The sequence below is a fragment of the Suillus plorans genome (genome assembly GCF_016647745.1).
Source record: "Suillus plorans strain S12 chromosome Unknown HD556scaffold_15, whole genome shotgun sequence".
In the NCBI taxonomy this organism is placed as follows: domain Eukaryota; kingdom Fungi; phylum Basidiomycota; class Agaricomycetes; order Boletales; family Suillaceae; genus Suillus; species Suillus plorans.
In genome coordinates, this window is record NW_024537399.1 from 412300 (window position 1) to 431425 (window position 19126).

The window sequence follows — 19126 nt, forward strand, 5'->3', positions numbered from 1 at the left end:
TTTTCCGTACCTCATTTCATCTCCGAGTTTATTTCCTATGATCCGTCTTATTTTCTAATACATTTCCACATGCTCATACATAGCCTTACCCCTCTGCTTACTGATCTGCACAGACTTGCCTCTAGTATATAAACCCCAGTAGATACTCCTGTATTTCCTCAGTCTGAATATTACACATATTAGTCCTCGCACTAGCCTTCACTCTAAGTCCTTGTAACAGTTCTAGTCCTCCGACTTAGTAATTATCCATCTCAGGCCTAGGGAGGAATTCCCTAGGCCGGAGCTCTGCTCCTCTGATCCTCTGAGTTTCCGGAACTTTCCCGCGGTCCTCCGGACCTATTCTGCTTCGGACTTTGTCCTTGCAGCCTTTCCTCTGTTTCCTTCTACTCAGGACTTGTCCTGAGTAGCCATTACACATATCCCCGTCAGGACGAAACTCCATCGTAATTTCCGGAAGTCCCTCCGGAACTTTCCCGCACTCATCCGGAAGTTTCTCGCACTCGTCCGGAAAGTACTTCCGAAGTTCCCACGCTCCTCCAGAAGTCCTTCGGACTTCACTGGACTTTCTCCGGACTTCATTCTGAAGTTAAGGGCACATACTCGGGTAAGGGGTGCAGCGCACGAGCTGAAGCCAAGCCCCTTGGAATCAGTCCTACCCTTTGTGCACGGTCTTAACAGTTCCTCAGACAGATCCTCAATATGCAGTTCCAGATTGGTATCTATCACTCCAGAATGGTAAACCAGAATTCTATACCCTGGAAATGCCTGTATCCTGGTTTCCCAAGTGTCCTGGGATGGCTGGTGATTTTGGCCTTGGGCTGAACATGTTGGATGCAACCGGTGTGGGCAATGCTGTAACTACCACTGTATGTCCTTGTGTCATTTCTGTCTCTTTGGGCTCATTTTTTTCATAGGGGACTTTTTCTTTTGGCACCACCACCAACTCAAAAGAGACTCCCACCTCATGCATGACCTAGAGTCATATATTTTCCTGATTTGGATCATGGGCATGAATGTCAAGGGTCCGTACCATCAGGTCAAACACTGGCCTGATCCTCCAAAGCCGGGACCTATTCCTGACAATTCCATGCCTAATGACAAAGCCAGGGACCTCATATCTAGCAAATTTCAACAACCTCCTGCCACTGGTCTGGCAAAGGTCAGCCTTCTACCTTGGTTAAGTAGTTTTCTGCAATGCAACACACCTCTACCAAAAGTGGTGATGAGGAGTTTGAAAGGTGGAATGCAATAGTCCTGGAGTGGGCCAAAATGGGTTCCCTACACCCGTGGACTGAACCTATGTTGCACCAGAAAAGGGCCCTTACCTGTGAGATATTCGACCTGTCACTTCATCCATATTGGAAGATTGGCAAACTCAGTGATGAATGGTGCAAGTTATTTAACTTGTTTCGCACAATCAACTCGAAACACTCCTCATTGACCCATGCCATGCTTGTTAGCATAATAAGAGAAATGATACTCTTGATACCCCCGGCTGATGATGGAGTGCCCAGCAAGGTAGTAGTTGAAAATGCTTGACAGAGGTATTCATCATCTATCACTCGCTTGGTGAATGTGGACAGATTCAAGTTTGCCTCCCCCTCCTGTCTCTTCCTCTCTTCATGACTCTGGAGCCTCAGTTCTATCACCATCTTCTGACCTTTCTCGTTATGCACTATTATCCATGTCATCTTCCTATCAGTTCATAGAGTATAATTCAGGGTCAATGCATTGTACATCTTGGAATTGCCCTTCAGACACATCCACTAGCGGACCTTCACCACAAGCAGGCACTTCTTCACTTCAATCTGCTGGCAATACAGGTAGTCATATCTCTGACCCTATGTCCAACAGTTCTGGCAAACATCAGAAAGTTTGATTCCAACTTTTCGCTTCTCAATTTGTTGCTTCTTTGGGTCCTGTACATTTATAAATTATTTCACAAAACTCATTCAATCATGCATAATAGGCATTAGTATATTATTTATTTTTCCTTTTACCTGTTTTACTATTATATATATTAGTCTATGTGTAGCTCTCTGCTCTCGTGTTCAATGTGAAATGATGTCCAATTTTACAAATACTATGGTAGCAAAGATGTTTGTGTAGCTATTGGGCTCAGACCCACAGGGTCTCGTGACCGGAACACTGTTTCCAATCTGTGGCAAAAGCCCATTTAAGCTGTGATTCCCAACATTGACAATGTGTCAACACAGAATAGTCCAAACAATCGCAGAGATGCGACATAGTGGTGAGCTGTATGTTGTTATGCAAAATATTGCAAGATATTATGTATGTAAATAGTACAAAGTATCCCCTCACCACTATCAATGAATTACTCAATGTTTTTGGACACAATAAGGCCATCGGCTGCAGTTTAGTGAAGATAGTTGCTGCAAGCTCAATCTATGACAAGGCTGCAGACCACCACCTACTTCTTGTTGTCAATGTTTTCCATGAACACATATACAACCACAAATGTCAACTCCAACATCATCTGCTTTATCTTTGTAGACTGGGACTTGAAGACTTGGAGACCTGCAAATACATCTTTGTAGGCTCTAATACTGCAGCATCACGTATATGACATGCCTCACACTTCTATTATGTCCAATATCTTGAACTCAGTAAGTGCTTTGCTCATGTGCATGCTGCTGTGTAATGAATAAAAACTAGGTCACTTCCTTTTCAATAACTACCCATAAGCACTTACAATAATCACCAACTATACAAAGGAGATTAAAGCATATCATCTAATGTACCCTAATGAGGTACTAGACTTTGACTCTTGGATTGATGAAGAGTTTTAATATCTGCTTACTTTGAAGTCAGAGAGCCTCAACATGATGTGCTGACAGTTGAATATGTAGATGCACTTGAGAAGCTGGCCAAGTATGAGTGAGTTTATTTTTGTTTATTAATTACATACACAATTGAACTTAATATTTCAGGAATACTTTTAATGCCTCCCACTTTCTGATGTCTGTCTAGGATGTGAAGAGCGATAGATCAAGTTTAAGCATTAATAAAATAATGCCTGCACAGCCTTTGATGGCATGTACAATATTGGAATGCTCTGTGCTAACTGCTGTGCAAAACTAGTAAAAATAAGCATATAATTAAGTTATATCAATAAAATATGAAAGTACATACCAGAGAATCAAATGCTGTATATTTCTTCATAGACTTGTGGAGATCCTTGGGCACACACTGATACAACTCTGCCATAGTGCATTGAGCTTGGCCTCAGGTGAAGTTCAATATGCACGACTATGCACTATTCTACCCTTTCTGCACCTCCTAGGTTGATTACTACCTGTAGAGGTTTTCACCTAAGAGGTACTTTTCTGGTGATCTATCCAATGTTCTGTGGTCTTTCCCTGTTGTCATTAGGGACCAAAGGCCATGTACCATATATGAACCAAAGACCATTGGGAATATGTTGTGGGAGTACCATATGATGATTTGGACCACTTGAATTCCCTATGCTGTAGGGGTGTCTGGGGTCTTCAAATGTTGATTTTTTGGCAAATTTTCCTACCTTTGTAGATTGCATCTGTGCCCTGTGCCCTACCTCATAGACCCCTCCATAAACCTAATGAATCTTTTTTTATATAATTGAACAATATATCAAAATTGTATACTTTGTCCAGACGACCTACAGTCATCTCCAACACACCTGGCGCATAACCCACAACAGATTTCATGATATACCCACTGGACCTGCTCACATCCTCTGGAAAACTATCCTATGCCCAGTCTGGTTCCATCTAACACTACTGGTACATACATTTTAAACGACACACATGTTGGTTCATCACACCCACTTCTCAATGCTCACTCCGCTTGCATCTTGGTGGAGGGCTCCTTCCTGTCTAACCACATTAGCTGCAGTACCTCATGGCCATTTACCTACCTTTGGACCCAGTAGCTTTACTACAACCTTTGTCTATAGTACTCCAGACTTTCACATAGAAAGATCAATAGGGATGGCATACCATAGCATTGCAAAAATAATAAGTGGGCAAGACCACAAGCTTAATGGGAAGGACCATAGGTGTGATGTGCCTGCAATAGGGAAGACCACAGGCTTAATGAGAAGGACCATAGGTGTAATATGCATGCTATAGGGAAGACTGCAGGCTTAATGGGACGGACTATAGGTGTACTATTCATGCAATAAGAAGACTGTACCGCACCGCACCCCCTCCTTCAACAGACTATTCCGACTAGAATTACTCCATTTCTACTAGGAAGACACCATGTCCAATTCTTTCTGAAGAACAAGTATGTCACTCAGCTACTACCTTCATTTTTCCTCAATTAATGAATACATATGTAGATGTAGCTCAAAAGTACTCTATTGGTTGCTATTGTATAATACATTCTCACACATCTGTCAGCCAAAACCAAGTGACAACTATAAATTCTATATGCACCGACATTTATCTGACAATTTAATAGGGGAGGAAGGCATATAGTGATCATCAATGTCATCCATGTCATCCACTAACTCATTACTGTGATCATACCTGTACTCATCCGCTAGTGCAATGTCTTCAATAGCATCCATCAGTTCCTCATCTCCAATCTCACCATATTCCAGGTCTCCCTCATAATCACCTTCCTCCTCTTCCACACTCTTGGCATCATCCTCATCATGAAAGGATGACTGTGCTTGATCACAAACGGCCTGAAGCAATGCTTCGTCAGAGGGTCCCCAGCTCTCACCAACTGGCCATGCACAAGGAATATACTGAACCTTTTTCTTCCAGACTGCACATATGTTGACAAGTTCATCCACACGAGACTGAAGGTGGAAAGACATGACTGCGTCTGTCACTGCAATGTCACTAACAACTATTGATAACATTGTACAGACACACATACCTGCATTATTTGAGGCACCTCTTATGGCCCCCCACTCTGCCAACATCCATTCTTGAATGACAGCCCTCTCACACATCAGTCGAGCTTTCTTCTCCATGCACCAATCAACCTCAAGTTGCAAGTGGATACCATTTCGGACAGCATCATCTGATAGCCATGCTGGCAGCACCATAGTGTCATCATCAAGCCCGACATCTTGCCAGATGTTGTCATCAACATCAAGCAGAAAGATGCCATCACACAGGATGATGTGAGGCATAATAGCATAAGGAGGTACTCGATGCTGACATATAAGAGATCGTAGTTGAGAACACAGACCATTGTACATTGAAACTAATTTGAGGATGTCGGGCTCCCACTGCTTGATCAACTGCTGAGTATTGGCATGAAGCTTGTGCTCAGCTGGAAAATTATGAGATGTGCACCAGTCCAGTCAAATCGTCAATGCACCATTGATTGTTGCTCTGTACGATCTCTAGAGTCTCTCCAACTCAAACTTGCATTGACGAAGGCAGTCGCAAATACGAGTTTTGACTGCAAGGGCATTTAAGCAAACCGTAAGATAAATATCCTTCTTCATCTTCTCCAGGTTGACCTTGTCCTCCTTTCCAAGCGCAGCTCGACATCGTCGGAGAGTGTCAGCAGTTTTTACTTGCTGTGAGCGGATGTCTGCAAGCTGCAGTGTCATATCCCGTATTCCGGACTTACATCCGACAATATTCCCACGCCTCATCCGGACCTTCGGACGCCCTATCCATGTCTCCAGTCCTCTATCCATCCGGATCCCTGCACCTCTGCACATCCACATCCACATCCACATCCCTTTACCTCCATACCTCAGCTAGCCTGCATCAGTCATCCTCTGTCCCATCACCCTAATATCATATCCCATATATCCACGCGTCTCATCCGGACGTCCGGTCCGATCCGATCTGATATACGATAAGCTTCCTAATTCAATTCCTGTGCATATAACGTTAACACAGCCTATTCCTCTATTCGGTATTCCTTGTCCTCAGTATCTCGGTTATACTTACTACCGGTATGCTTACTGATCCGTTAACCTATGCTTCATTTCCGACTCGCACTTGATAACTTTGCTTATGCTTCATACATAGCCTCGGACGCTTGCTTACTGATCTTTCCGTTATTTCCTTAGTATATAAACTCTCGTATATGTCCTGTAGTTCCTCAGTCTGAATATCATATTAGTCCTCGCACTAGATCTCACTCTAAGTCCTCATATCAGTTCTAGTCTATCGACTTAGTCAATATCCATCTCGGGCCTAGGGAGAAATTCCCTAGGCCAGAGCTCCGCTTATCCGCTCATCCGATCCTCCGAAGTTTCCGGACGTTCGTCCGAAACTTTCCCGCGGTCCTCCGGACCTATTCTGCTTCGGACTTTGTCCTTGCAGCCTTTCCTCTGTTTGCTTCTACTTAGGACCTGTCCTAAGTAGCCATTACACGTATCCGTATCAGGACGAAACCTCATCGTAATTTCCGGAAGTTCCTCTGGAGCTTTCCCGCACTCGTCCGGAAGTTACTTGCACTCGTCCAGAAAGTCCTTCCGAACTTTCCCACGCTTCGGACTTCCTTCGGACGTCCTTGGACTTTCTTCGGACATCATTCTGAAATTAAGGGCACATACTCGGGTAAGGGGTGCAGCGCACGAGCTGAAGCCAAGCCCCTTGGAATCAGTCCTACCCTTTGTGTACGGTCTTAACATGCAGGTTGAACTCGACAATGTTAGGGACACGGCCACCATGGAGCTGCATCTTGAACTCACAGATAGAAGCCTCCTGAGCTTCTAGGGTCTTCTCCAGTGCTACAGTTCAGGACTCTTAGAACATTTGGTCATTACAGATGTACATGATGTGTGTTTTGTCTGGTGATCAACCTGAACCTTCCATTCTACATGAAGCATATGCTCATCCACCTGCAAGTCATGTAAACTGTCCAGTGCACCATTTTTCTTCGTTTGACAGTGAATCTAGCGCTGATGGAGTGTCCAAATCCTTGTAATGATTTCGAGTTCAGATGACTAATTTGTGTGTCGAGGATGAAAAGCTGCTGATTAAACTTCATAGTGAAGAGTAAGATACATAGAATGATACAAATAAAGCATACGTACCCCAGAAACTCACAAGGAAGGGATGAGGGGCTTGAGGAAACTCCACAGTTGTTCACATCCTTCACCATCAGACTGTCCAAATCCTTCTCACTTCCTGGGGTGGTAGACGATCTGACAAGGCCACTGGTGACCATAGGCATGGAATACGGCAACAGCAAACAATGTGAGATAGAATAGAGTTGTCCGTAAAACTTGCGACAGCTCCATTCAAGCTGGCATCCAATGTCATATAGAAGCCCGATGGTCATCTGAGTAGGGAGATGTTTAAACAACCGGTCCAATAGAGCAAGTGCATAGTGTTGTTTTTCTCCTGTCGATGTGAGGTTTGCGACCCACAGGACACGATCATGTCTACAAAGCAAGGCCATCAGGCCTGTATCGGTAAAGAAGCAAGTACTTGCCTTCTCTTGCTTTTTGTCTGCAGCGATGAAAGAGTCTCCACACCCGTTCAAGACCAACACTAGTACATGCATGCCCTCTTCATAGCAATCTTTGTCTGGCTCCGCCCTGGAGGCCCTTGCTTGATGACTTTCTCCATGACACCTTTAAACAAAATCTTCCATTGTGTTTACATCAGCCATCGGTAGAAAGAAAGACGATGTTGGGTTAGGAGGATTGTTGCCAGTAGCACCACAAGGATTTGTGGGACATTTTTGTGTGAAGCACATGTCAATGCAAACAATAATATTTGGCCTGGAAATGGTCAACTGGTGCAGTAGAGTCATAATAAATAACGCACATGGAAGGAGAACCTCTCACTTTGTTTCGCCAATTGTTCCCTCCGAAACAGAGTGGGCACCACAAACAAAGATACTCACTAGGCTGGTCCACATGAGAACCGTCCTTCTGGGCATCAGTAATGAGGCTAGAGATGTGATCCTGAGCCAACACAGTCAAGACCCAGTACCAGTGAAACACATTGCTGAAGCGACACCACAAGCTATTCTGAAAGAAGGTTAAGTATACAGGCGCACCCGTGAGCAGGGAAATACTGACCTTCAATGTCAACTTATACCTCATTCCATCAAGAAAGGTCTCCAGAGCATCACACCAAGCAGTTTGGTTGGGGAACTGACAAACGAAGAGGAGGCAAACGAACTCCAGAACTCGTAAGTCTACTGCCAGAGAGGGAACCATGGGTGCACATGGAAAAAGGCTGCAACAAAGAAGCTGAAGTGGGACAGGAAAACAAGGACAGGCGATGATGGTGATTTCTTCAAAAGCTGTAATGTACATCAGACCAAAGTTAGAAGAACAGAAGGTGGGCCAGGAAGATAAAGGTTCAGCTTCTTAGTCTCACGGGGCATTTCCATGTCTTGACCATCCAAGGTTCACAAATAATAGTGCTCAATTGTTGTGTTGACAGAGGCGATGGTGAATCAAGGATGGTTGCTCTACGACATCGAGGCTTCGGACTGCAGACCGCCATGACGAAATTCCTTAAAACCCAAAGTCTTACAAGGAAGAGAAACAACAACACAAAGTCAATTGGAGAACCTCAATTCATGGACGCGCAGTCCGGCAGAGTTCAATGGCAGTGATTAATTGTAGTGGACACTGGGTAGACCGACAGGCAGTTGAGGAGAGTTCAATGGAATAACTGGCAGTGGTGGTGAATACACTAGGAGTTGGAAGACCAAGCCCTCAAGGCAAATGTCCATAATCACATCAAAGCAAGTCCTTCGGGTCAGGAACCCTACATAGTCAGAAATCTCATCATCTGCATTTCAATGTCATGATGTAATTATGTCAGTAACTGCACTAGCTCAATAGGAGAATTTGGTGTGTGATCAACTGAACCAGATATATGTTTTGATGGGACTTGCAGAATGAAAAAGGAGCTTGGAAACAGAGGATACATGAATGAGAGCAAACAAATGAGAGGACAGAGAGTCCTACAAATGGAAGTCCATGCTGTGGCCCTACAAAGTCAAGTAACGGAGTGTCCTACATTGCACAGGAACATCAAATAACACTGGAGGCAGTGTCACTGATTATGTCACACAAATTCAACTAGCAGGAACACAGCAACATCAATCTAACATATAATGATGAGGTAACGAAACTGCAAAACATTGCTATGGGCAAAAGACAAAAACAGCAAAATTATGAGATCATGATTGCATGGGAAGCAAGTGGGGCACAATAGGAGGCCTGCTGAAATGATCGAAGAATGTTTGAATATAAAACATCGCCGCCGCGCGCCTAACTTCCCAGGAGTATGTATCTGTGATATTGTCCGAGGTCAGTGGTGTTGTAAGACAAGGCGGAACATCATCCCAATTGCAAAGCAGTCTCCGGAAATTCTCAAGGTAAGGAAGACAGCCCATCAAGGTGTTGTTCCACAACCCATAGTTCTCCGACGGAAATGACTCCGACCACATCACCAAACCAGCCTCGCTCGGGAAGATGCTATGGAGGAGCTGCTCACGACTAATGGCATCATTGTTCCAACATCCCTGTGCCAAGTAACGATCGAGATCCCTCAACTCGTACCAAAAGCCAAGTTCAAATAACTCCCATGTGATCTTCTGGACCAGAAGCGAAGGAGGGGTGGCGAGACTAGCGATGAAGATTTGTTCACCCCAAAATTCAACAACTCCTTCTGGCGAAAATATATCACCCTGAGTTTCCAACAGGTCATTGCCGAATAAGTCCCGCATTGCTCGCATCCCCTTCTCGGTGGCTATAAGACTCTTTCTGTCTGGCTCTTTCCCTTTGGAAGATTGTGGTTGGACAGAAGGGACACTACCAAGGAAATCGCACCAGAGCTGAGGAGTGGGATAAGTGCATGGAGGATCATGATCAACTCGGCCAATCCACAGTGGACAAGCAGCAAGCCAATTGGCAAGGTATAGTTGCAAACGTTCCGGCAACTTGGGACTGAGGAGGAGAGTGGGTTTGGGGAATCTATACCCCCGATCGATAACGTAGGGTGTGCGAACATGAGACTCATCCCTAATGACAATTTTCATGGTGCCCTCCCAATGCAGGTTCGGTGGTGGAAGGAAAGGAGTCTCGGGATCTTTCCACTTATCCCTAGATTCACCTGACTGTGTAGGGCGAGCTTCAATGGAGTCTGAAAATTGTGTGAGCATGCAACATATACAAAGAAAAAAGGTTACATACAAGGCCGGTGCCGTTGTTTGCCCTTCTGTTTACGGATATACCAAGCTGGGACGCCAGCGCAGAATAACTTCTCACAGATGTCGCTGCTCTGCGCGAACCCCCCCCCCTCCCCCCCCCCCCATCCATTTTAAGTTGACCTCATGGCGAACACTGAAAGTGGTATGAGGTTGGGCGATGAGTACCCAGTCAATGTAAGAGTATATGTCGAGAAAGCATTAGGCATGATGAATGCTACAAATCGTAAGTGGTTGTCCATAACAAAAGCAAAAGTCAATGTACCTTGTGTTGCATTGCGGAATATGATCGTGAGAGTTTGTGTCGCTGCTCACCATGACAGCAATGATACCACGCAAAGAACATGTAAAGGCAGATCAGCAGAAGTAGTTAAGAGAAAATATGTACACTTATTGGCAAAAGACTGAAAGTCAAGATGAAAGAAGAGAAGTATGACACACCGGGCAGAAAACAGATGTGAGGCACTCCCGTGCAAGGTCTTCAACTCTATTGGTGTAGCAACAAATGAGCAACCAGGGTGACCCTCCAGACACACAGTCTAAGAGTGATAGATCAGCGACACAAAGTCGACTAATGAGGGTTTGAATGGCATGAAGCCAGTTCAGATGGCAAGAGAGGGCCGGGAGTCAGGAGAGTTGAGGGCAACAATGATCTAGTGAGGCAGGACAAGAGAGAGAGAGGAAGGACAATGAGAAGAGAGAAGAGGAACAATGAATGGTGGTAGATAGAAATGTAAGGAATTGAATAGAAACACAGTGGGAAAATCCCCAATGAAATTCTGACTGAATCTGGGTAGCGAGTTCAATTGTGGGAAAGTCACAACTTTGTTCAACTCTTCACCACTGCCTCTATCGTCCTGCCCCCTTATTAGATTGTTGTCACCCTCAACTTCCAGCCCACCACTGCCTCCTCATTAGATTGTCGTGGCCCTCAACTTCCAGCCTCAACTCCAACTCCCGGCCCTCTCTTGCCATCTGAACTGGCTTCATGCCATTCAAACCCTCATTAGTCGACTTTGTGTCGCTGATCTATCACTCTTAGACTGCGTGTCTGGAGGGTCACCCTGGTTGCTCATTTGTTGCTACACCAATAGAGTTGAAGACCTTGCACGGGAGTGCCTCACATCTGTTTTCTGCCCAGTGTGTCGTGCTTTTCTTCTTTCAGTTTTTCACTAGTGAGCACATGTCTTATATACTTCTACTGATCTGCCCTCACATATCCTTTTTGTACACTCCACCGCAGATCAGAAAGAACTTAAGTCTGGATTGAGTGACTATCATCTTGTGGGTAAGTGCCATATCCTCAGAATATGCTAAAATCTTAATCATCTGTTTAAACAGGTCTTTTAACCTCGTCATTAATTTCTCACATATCATGATGGTGTGTTCAATCTGGTGCATCATACTTCACTTTCAGTCTTTAATCAGTGAGTGTACACATTTGTCTCATATCTACTTCTAGTGATATACCCTCACACCAAATCCTCAGAGATCACTATCGTCATCCATCCACATACCTGCATATTATGGTGGTCCATTCCATCTGTCTTTCTGTTTTTTTATAGGCGAGTCTACCCTCACATGTCCCTTTTGTACGCCATCCCTTACCATTGGAAATAGCAGTCATCCCCCACAAATGGAGGTTCTACTGGTGTCTCTACTGCGTATCGAAGTCTGGATTCAGTTTCTTCACTACCTGCGTATTATACTGTAACTTTGCACTATTTGATTTACCTTCTTTTCCTGGCCTTTATAATGCTGTAACTTATAACTCGATGTTCTGTACGCCACACACTGTCTCTCAACTCTATTCCAACCATTATTTTGGCTCCATTATATTACTGTGACACATCCCTGAGTAAGGGCCCACATTTACTAGCTTTATTTGTAATTGTCATTTTATTATCTACTAAATCGACATCAGCCACATCCTCGACCCAAGGCTTGCCCTCTTCCAAGGTCCGAATGTTCTGATCCCATGACATCATCTGCTGAAGAAGATATTTTTTTCTCTAACTTCAGCAGACACTTGTCACTTGGCAGGAAGAAGCACAGTGACATGAATGAAGGTCCCAAGGTCCAGTTGTCTGACACTGCCGACAGGTCCACAAATGGCACAGATGGCGATGTGCCATCAGGTAAGTTTTCTCTCAGTCTTTTACTCGCTATCAACTCTCATTAAATTTTGTTGTCCAGCTGGTCTCGAAGAAGATGGTACTAGCAATGATGCCAATGAGGATTCAGATATGTGTGTTGCTCACATGCAGGATGTATTTAAATATTGACCTGCTGCAGCGACGAACCACAGAAAGCAGACTGCAGGTAAGTACTACTAAACATTTTGTAGTATAATATGTTGTGTGACAGTTCTATCTGACAGTGAATGTGGTGGTGCTGCAGCGACAAATGAAGGGGAGAGAGATGCAGGTAAGTTTTGCTACACATGTCGTAGTATACAACAAACATATTTTATTGCAGGTCTATCTGACGGTGAATGTGGTGTCACTACTATGATGAATGAAAGGGAGAGAGATGCAGGTAAGTTTTGTTGCATGTCTTGTGGTATACAATCAACATGCTTTATTGTAGTTCCATCCGATGGTGAATGTGATGGTACTGCAGTGACGAATAAACAGGAGAAGACTGCAGGTAATTTAAATTTTGCTATATATATATTAGTACGCAACTAATGTGTCTTGCCGCAGTTACACCCACGACCATGCGCCCGCGTAGATCTGGTGCCCACAAATCGTATACTCCTGGTCATGAGAGCGAATCCGCAGAGAGCTCTGACTCTGACAGTGACTGGGCAGAACTCAAAGAGAAGCGAAAGAAAGCAGAACGCACTAATAATCCTGCAAGACCATTCAGACTGTCTGCGAATGACAAGCAGAAGGGACCAGCAGTGGCAGACAACCATAGTGACGATGCTAATGCTGATCCCGAGGGCTGCAATGAAGATCAGACGTCTGAAGATGGGGATAGGGCCACACATAAAGCAGGAAGACTGTCCAAAGAAGGTGTTTCGAAAATGGAAGAATTTGGCAAGAGGGTTATGGCTGAAGCAACTGCAATTGGAAAAGAGTTTGGGAAACACTGGAGGGTGATTCTTATCAAGGCAGGACTAGTGATGAAGGCAACTCGCAACAAGCCTGGTTCCCGACTGTACTACCTCCATCCAAAGAACGTAAGCTATTATATTCATGACTGTTTTGGTGTTTATGAATGACCTTCCAGCGAACTTGGCATCATGGAAAGTTAAGCAAAATGTGTACTATCATGCCCACCCATACAAAGACCCTAACCACGCATCCCTATGGAAGAGAATTCAACACCATTGGGATAGTGTGGTCGCCAGCCCTGAGGATCTTTCATCATGGGAGTCATCCAGTCTCATGACAGCAGTTCGTGAAGTGTTTGCGAAATTGGTAAGTGTTCTTCGGTGACTTGATCAATGACTAAATATTTGGAAGGCTTCATATTGGTACTGTACCCACGGAATCCATATCACTGGTATCACCATTTATCCAGGAGATGAGGAATCTGGTTGGCAGGCCTCTGGCTTTTTGCGGGGTATAATATGGTGAAGGCTCTCATTGACGCTTGACAAGTAGATGTAAAGCGCTTGATAGATGAGCTTACTACAATCCTAAAGTGTGTTTTTTTGTCTTTTTCTTCAAGAGGATGTGATACTAATATACATGGGATGTGTTACAGATACAAGGACTTGGAGGCTGCTCAAGCAGAAGGCAAGAGTCTCAGTTTTCTCCCACCGCCTGTCGCAGTCCCCAATGCTCCCCTCTTGTGCAACAGCAAATCTGCCAGGGATAGAAATTGCATGGTGGCGCCTATAATCATCAGTGAAGCATTTGGTCTGTGTCTCATTAGATTCTGCTGTCGGTGTACTCATTTGCTTTCGGTAGCTGATGCTGGTCATCCCTCTAAAACGTCAAACAGCAGGTGGATGAGGATGCTTGACATCCTTTACTCTATGCAACTTTGCATTCATGACTGGCCAGCAGGAGTTCCACCCCCTGACCCTGATTTTGATCTCAAATCGCTGTCTGCGAGTCAGTTATGTGCCTTAGTGGGTTCATATCTCAGGATGCATCTCGGTGACATGTATGAGGCTGAGTTGGGCCAAGATGAGGATGAGGGCAATGCAGAGAAAGCCATGATGACAAAGTAGAAAGGTAAATTGAAGATGTCCAATAAGAATCGCAGAACTTGTGGTGCGGTTGTGCAGGAGCCTGATGTCATCATCTGTGAGCATCTGATCTTGTATATTTGATTGAGCTTACAGTCATAATCAGACCAGCATCGCAGGCTTGGGGGCCTCAGCTTTTGGCTTTTCAAACTCAGTTTCATCTATTGCTGCAATGGTGACCCTGCTTGATCCGGACACTAGGACTCCCCTCTCTCACAGCTCTACTTGGGCCGAGTATACATGGGATGGCTGTTCTTTATTCTCAATGAAGCGTGAGACAGTGAGTAAGTTATTTTATCCTCTTGCACTCATAATTAACCTTATACCTCTCTCACAGCTCTGCCTGGGCCAAGTATACATGAGACAGTGACTGCTCAAACGAGTGAGTTATTTTTTTCTCTCACGCTGCTCACAATTAACCTGGCACCTCTCTCACAGTTCTGCCTGAACCACTCACAATTAACTTTGGCCCTATCATTCAGCCTGAGGGCATTTGAAATGTTGTCTAAGGTTCAACATGTCAAAGTGTTTTAATTTCATTTCTTTATCTTCATCCACCCTTGTTACCTTATCAAATCAGTTTTTCCTAGCACATAGAATGTACCGTCATTTTTCTGTTATTATAAATGCCCAACATTGTGTCACTTTCTTTGTTATTATTGTGAATTCTTCTCTTTGTTATCCTCTCATCTTTACTTGACAATAAGCATCCACTTCTATCATACCATTTTTGGACTACTGTTAAGACCGTGAACAAAGGGTAGGACTGATTCCAAGGGGCTTGGCTTCAGCTCGTGCGCTGCGCCCCTTACCCGAGTATGTGCCCTTAACTTCAGAATGAAGTCCAGAGGAAGAATCAGTCAGTGCAGTCTGAGGCTATGTGAGACTATGGACAGAGGATGTAGAAATGTCTAATACTAGTCTATCGGAAAATAGTAAATGAAGCCGGAAATGAGGACATAGGAAAATAAAGGCAGAAATGAAATGAGGTACGGAAAATGAGTTAGCCTAACTTGAGAAGGAACATACAAAGGGAAAAGGCACGGAAGATAGACGGGGGTCGGATCTGAATGTTCAGAAGTCCAGAGACAGGTTATTACCATAAGGGGATGGGCGCTGATTTAAGGTTTGAGTTTGGACATGACAGATAGGTCTGATCCAGAGATGTGGATGTCAAATCAGATGTCTGGACATCGGATCCGGGAATTGGACAAATAGAGAAGCTAAAGGTCTGGAGACATGGATAGGGGATCCAGATGTCCAGATGAGGTGTGGGAACATCATCAGATGTAGGTCTGGAATACGGGATATGACAACTACATTACTTAGTGACCATTTGCTCCCTGATCACCCACCACCTATCACTCCTACAGACTCACAGTCAACTACTATTGTTCATGAACAGTGGATGGTTTGTACATGCCGAGCTTCTCAGGCTTCCTGCCAACCTGCACCTCCTCTTCTTAGGCAGTGTTTTACCTCAAATGTAGGATCTTCATCCCAACATTCACTCATTCAGGATAAAAGCAATCAACACCTTCACATTGGTGCTGATCCCCTGGATATTGATCCTTTCATTAAGGACAAACCTATTTTCAGTGACTCGCTGTATATGCCGGATGGTCTGGTTGACCTTCTATACCAGCATCTCTCTGAACTACAGAAAAAGCAAAATCAATGGCAGAGATGATCTGAAGAAGTCATCTCTTCCCTCATTAGTCCTTACCTTTGTTACACCTAGCAATCACATTCATTGCAGTCAATCCCTAACCTTCGTTGCTCCCCTAGAGATGACTCACATTGCAGTAGATTTTGTTGACCGTGAATAATGGCAATCACCTGTGTACTCTTTGATCATGTGTGTTGTCTTTTGAGGGTTCAAGGGTCTTCACTTACATTCAGGGTAATAGGTCTATAAGCTGTCAGCATATCCTACTGCAAGTGTTCCCTAGCACCACTCCAACTCATTAAGTGTGGATTATTTGCATATACTCCTGTTGCTTCCTCTCTTGCAATGGACATTTGTGTTTTGGAGCTCGTTAAAAATCTGTTTGTCTGGATGACTCCCAGCTCAACTGCATGGTGTGAAGCACTGGAAATCTTTGGAGTGATCGAGGTTATAAATTGAATACCAAGGTCTGGTGATGACTATCTTCATCATTCTATCTTACTGACTCCAGTGTATAGAACAGTCTTAGACACTGGTTTAGCAATATGTATCATTGGTATGCTGTACTGACCACAATGGTGTCAGACTACATTACCAAATTTGTCTCTGACTCCCTACACGCTCGTGAGGACAACATTCCTTCTTATGAAGCACCTGACACATCACAAGTACTAAGTCAGCTAAGTGTCTATCTTTGTTTGCATTGCCCTCTCTGCTTTGGTGGGAATGACTGTTAGTTAGATGATCATTCACCTCTACAGTACACATTTCTATGTCTTTTATGTGTCTTATTGTGCCTTCATACTCATAGTATTATTTCTGACACTTTAATTACCATTAACATAACTTCCTGACCTTCCTAGGACGTCCCTAGGTCGAGTTATTACTTACTCTTTGATTGTGGCTTGTCTGTTTACATTTGTTTGCCATACATCGCCCATATCCCAGAGTCCAGTGCTCCCTGCCTCTTTGGCAACTTACTCTGGACTCTAGGTACTGTACAACTCTACTACATCATTCAATAGATTGGCAACTTACTCTGGACTCTAGTCTGATCTCTTCTGGTCTCTCAGTAGCCTCTAGAAGCGGCCCACTTCACTCCCATCTTAACATATACAGCCTGGTGGTGTGATTCTACCTAGAACAGTAGATGTTCTACAAGAGAAATCTAACATTATCTGGCAAGACAGATAATGTAGACTTTGTAGAGGAATATCTAGCCTTTTCTATGGCTAGATGGAAAATACTTTTTTGTTGACTAGACAGATAAATGATGTGAGGTGCGTACTGTTGTGCAACTGGTTGCAACTGGATGTAGCAGATATTGCTAGAATTTTCCCTGCCTAAATATGAAAGGACTTATTGATGGGAAATAAAAAGATTTGTATGACCGTGCAATACAAATCAAAGATGCTGATTTGGACTCCTTTGAAGTAAAGTACAATGGATGTGTACAACTACGAGTTATACAATTTGAAAATATGTATGCAGATAGTCCAACAAAGGAATCTACAGGCACAGATAAATTGCTTGACTTGATACTCCTAGTCCTCTGAAATGTATGTCAGATGCACACTAGACGGTATAGGTACAGTCAAGAAAAGAGTAAAATGCTCTCAGATTGCTCTGCACTTTCTGGCTAACACAAAGAGTGTCAATGTCAGAGAAAGTGGAAGAATGTGAGGGGGGATTTCCTTCAGATATTTGACAGGAAAATAGATTCTTGTATTTTTGAGTGGAGATTGGTTCTCCTTTCATACATGAGATGAGCAAAACTGTATAGTACCAGGAAATATGATTGAAAAGAGGAATGACATCAGAATTGCATCATAAATGACCTCATTGTGGAGCAATGTGGAACATTTGCAGAGCCAAGTGGAGTGGAATATTCTAGCATCCAATGACATCATATGACATCATGGGTAACATCAGGGAAACCAACAGAAGAGGCCAGAACTATCTGTGGAGCCATATGACATCATACCTTGCTGGTACATTTTTATGAAGCATTTGGGATGTCAATGAATCATATACATAAAGAAATGAAAGAAAAACATAGGGAAAATAAGGTAGGAATAATCATAAAAGAAAACAAAGCAAAACACAGGCGTTTTTTGTTAGGGTTTGTAGGCTTTTAACTTTTCTCGTTGGTTATTTGTAGTCAAAGTAAATAAGCCAAAAGTTAGGTAATAACCTAAGCTTTTGTGTACCTATTACTTAGACTATGTCAATATATGATTTCTCCATCATATTTGACTTTTCTTCAAAACACCATACTTTGTGTAATTGGAGCATACAAGGCTATCTGTTGCACTCGAGTCTATACTCAAAGTACATTTTGTGTAGTCTGAGGACAAGGCTAACAGACTGTAGATATGTGGGATAATATGTCATGTATGTGTTCTGCATGATTCCCATATCATGCAGGACAACAGTTGATAACATGGTCGTTCATGGGAGGAGGCATAAATAGCAGGGTCGTTCTAAACAAACTTCTAATGACTTCAGGTGTGTTGAGACAGTGACTGTTAACTGGCTTGATGCAGTGCTTTAGGTATTATGAAAGAGTTGTTAGTCTGTTAACTGGCTTGATGCAGTACTACGATGCTACTAGAAGATGATTGCAAAAGTATGCAATATGAAATGAAGATATAGTTCACAACAGTACACAATGAATCAGAGTAATATCTTGTAAACACTTCCTATTCTCAAAAATCAGAGGAGATCAAACTAAGCCTCTAACATAATCAAATCAACCGAAATACGTGGCTTCGAAAATAACTTCTCTGCTACTCAGGCACTCACGATGAGTATAACACAGAATCAGAACAAAGTACACCCTCTTGATGTAGTCTTAAAGCAGCCAAGCTCTTAATATTGTTGAATGAAGTGCTAGTCTTATTTGTTGTCCTCCTAATTATTAAAAATATGTAAATTCTCCCCACAGAAAAGGTATCCTGTGTCTTTAAAGAGAATGTGACGAAACTACAACTAGACGACTGATAACCGTGTATCAGCTAGTGTAATTCAAGGATTAGCTCAAGGTAGGCCTCAGAAGATCAGTATGTTGTGGGAAAAGATGACAA

The 19126-nt window shown here is 43.5% G+C and overlaps 6 protein-coding genes across 6 annotated transcripts; 3 read left to right on the plus strand and 3 right to left on the minus strand.

Annotated features, from left to right (window-relative positions):
• Positions 1-2290: 2290 nt before the first annotated feature.
• On the plus strand, positions 2291-2587 carry HD556DRAFT_1233127 (uncharacterized protein; the record flags this gene model as incomplete). Its single annotated transcript, XM_041297570.1, has 1 exon — positions 2291-2587. The coding sequence occupies one exon, from the start codon at positions 2291-2293 to the stop codon at positions 2585-2587; it is 297 nt and encodes a 98-aa protein (XP_041162762.1).
• Positions 2588-4429: 1842 nt separating this feature from the next.
• Positions 4430-5149, minus strand: HD556DRAFT_1440770 (uncharacterized protein; the record flags this gene model as incomplete). The annotated part of the gene is made up of 2 exons (XM_041306169.1): positions 4430-4836; positions 4891-5149. 2 exons carry the CDS (start codon positions 5147-5149, stop codon positions 4430-4432), a joined length of 666 nt encoding a protein of 221 aa, XP_041162763.1.
• Positions 5150-7030: 1881 nt separating this feature from the next.
• Positions 7031-7389, minus strand: HD556DRAFT_1431034 (uncharacterized protein; the record flags this gene model as incomplete). The annotated part of the gene is made up of 2 exons (XM_041304965.1): positions 7031-7107; positions 7146-7389. 2 exons carry the CDS (start codon positions 7387-7389, stop codon positions 7031-7033), a joined length of 321 nt encoding a protein of 106 aa, XP_041162764.1.
• Positions 7390-9135: 1746 nt separating this feature from the next.
• HD556DRAFT_1233011 (uncharacterized protein) lies at positions 9136-10119 on the minus strand (the record flags this gene model as incomplete). The annotated part of the gene is made up of 1 exon (XM_041297557.1): positions 9136-10119. The coding sequence occupies one exon, from the start codon at positions 10117-10119 to the stop codon at positions 9136-9138; it is 984 nt and encodes a 327-aa protein (XP_041162765.1).
• A 2023-nt stretch (positions 10120-12142) lies between these two features.
• HD556DRAFT_1306406 (uncharacterized protein) lies at positions 12143-14868 on the plus strand (the record flags this gene model as incomplete). Its single annotated transcript, XM_041299910.1, has 15 exons — positions 12143-12302; positions 12361-12412; positions 12460-12486; positions 12545-12591; positions 12643-12702; positions 12754-12813; positions 12870-13351; positions 13428-13592; positions 13638-13737; positions 13779-13818; positions 13882-14036; positions 14088-14349; positions 14468-14655; positions 14709-14753; positions 14810-14868. The coding sequence occupies 15 exons, from the start codon at positions 12143-12145 to the stop codon at positions 14866-14868; spliced, it is 1902 nt and encodes a 633-aa protein (XP_041162766.1).
• A 1424-nt stretch (positions 14869-16292) lies between these two features.
• On the plus strand, positions 16293-16499 carry HD556DRAFT_1233121 (uncharacterized protein; the record flags this gene model as incomplete). Its single annotated transcript, XM_041297568.1, has 1 exon — positions 16293-16499. A coding segment is annotated over one exon (207 nt), but the record flags the coding sequence as incomplete, so codon positions are not given.
• Positions 16500-19126: the final 2627 nt, after the last annotated feature.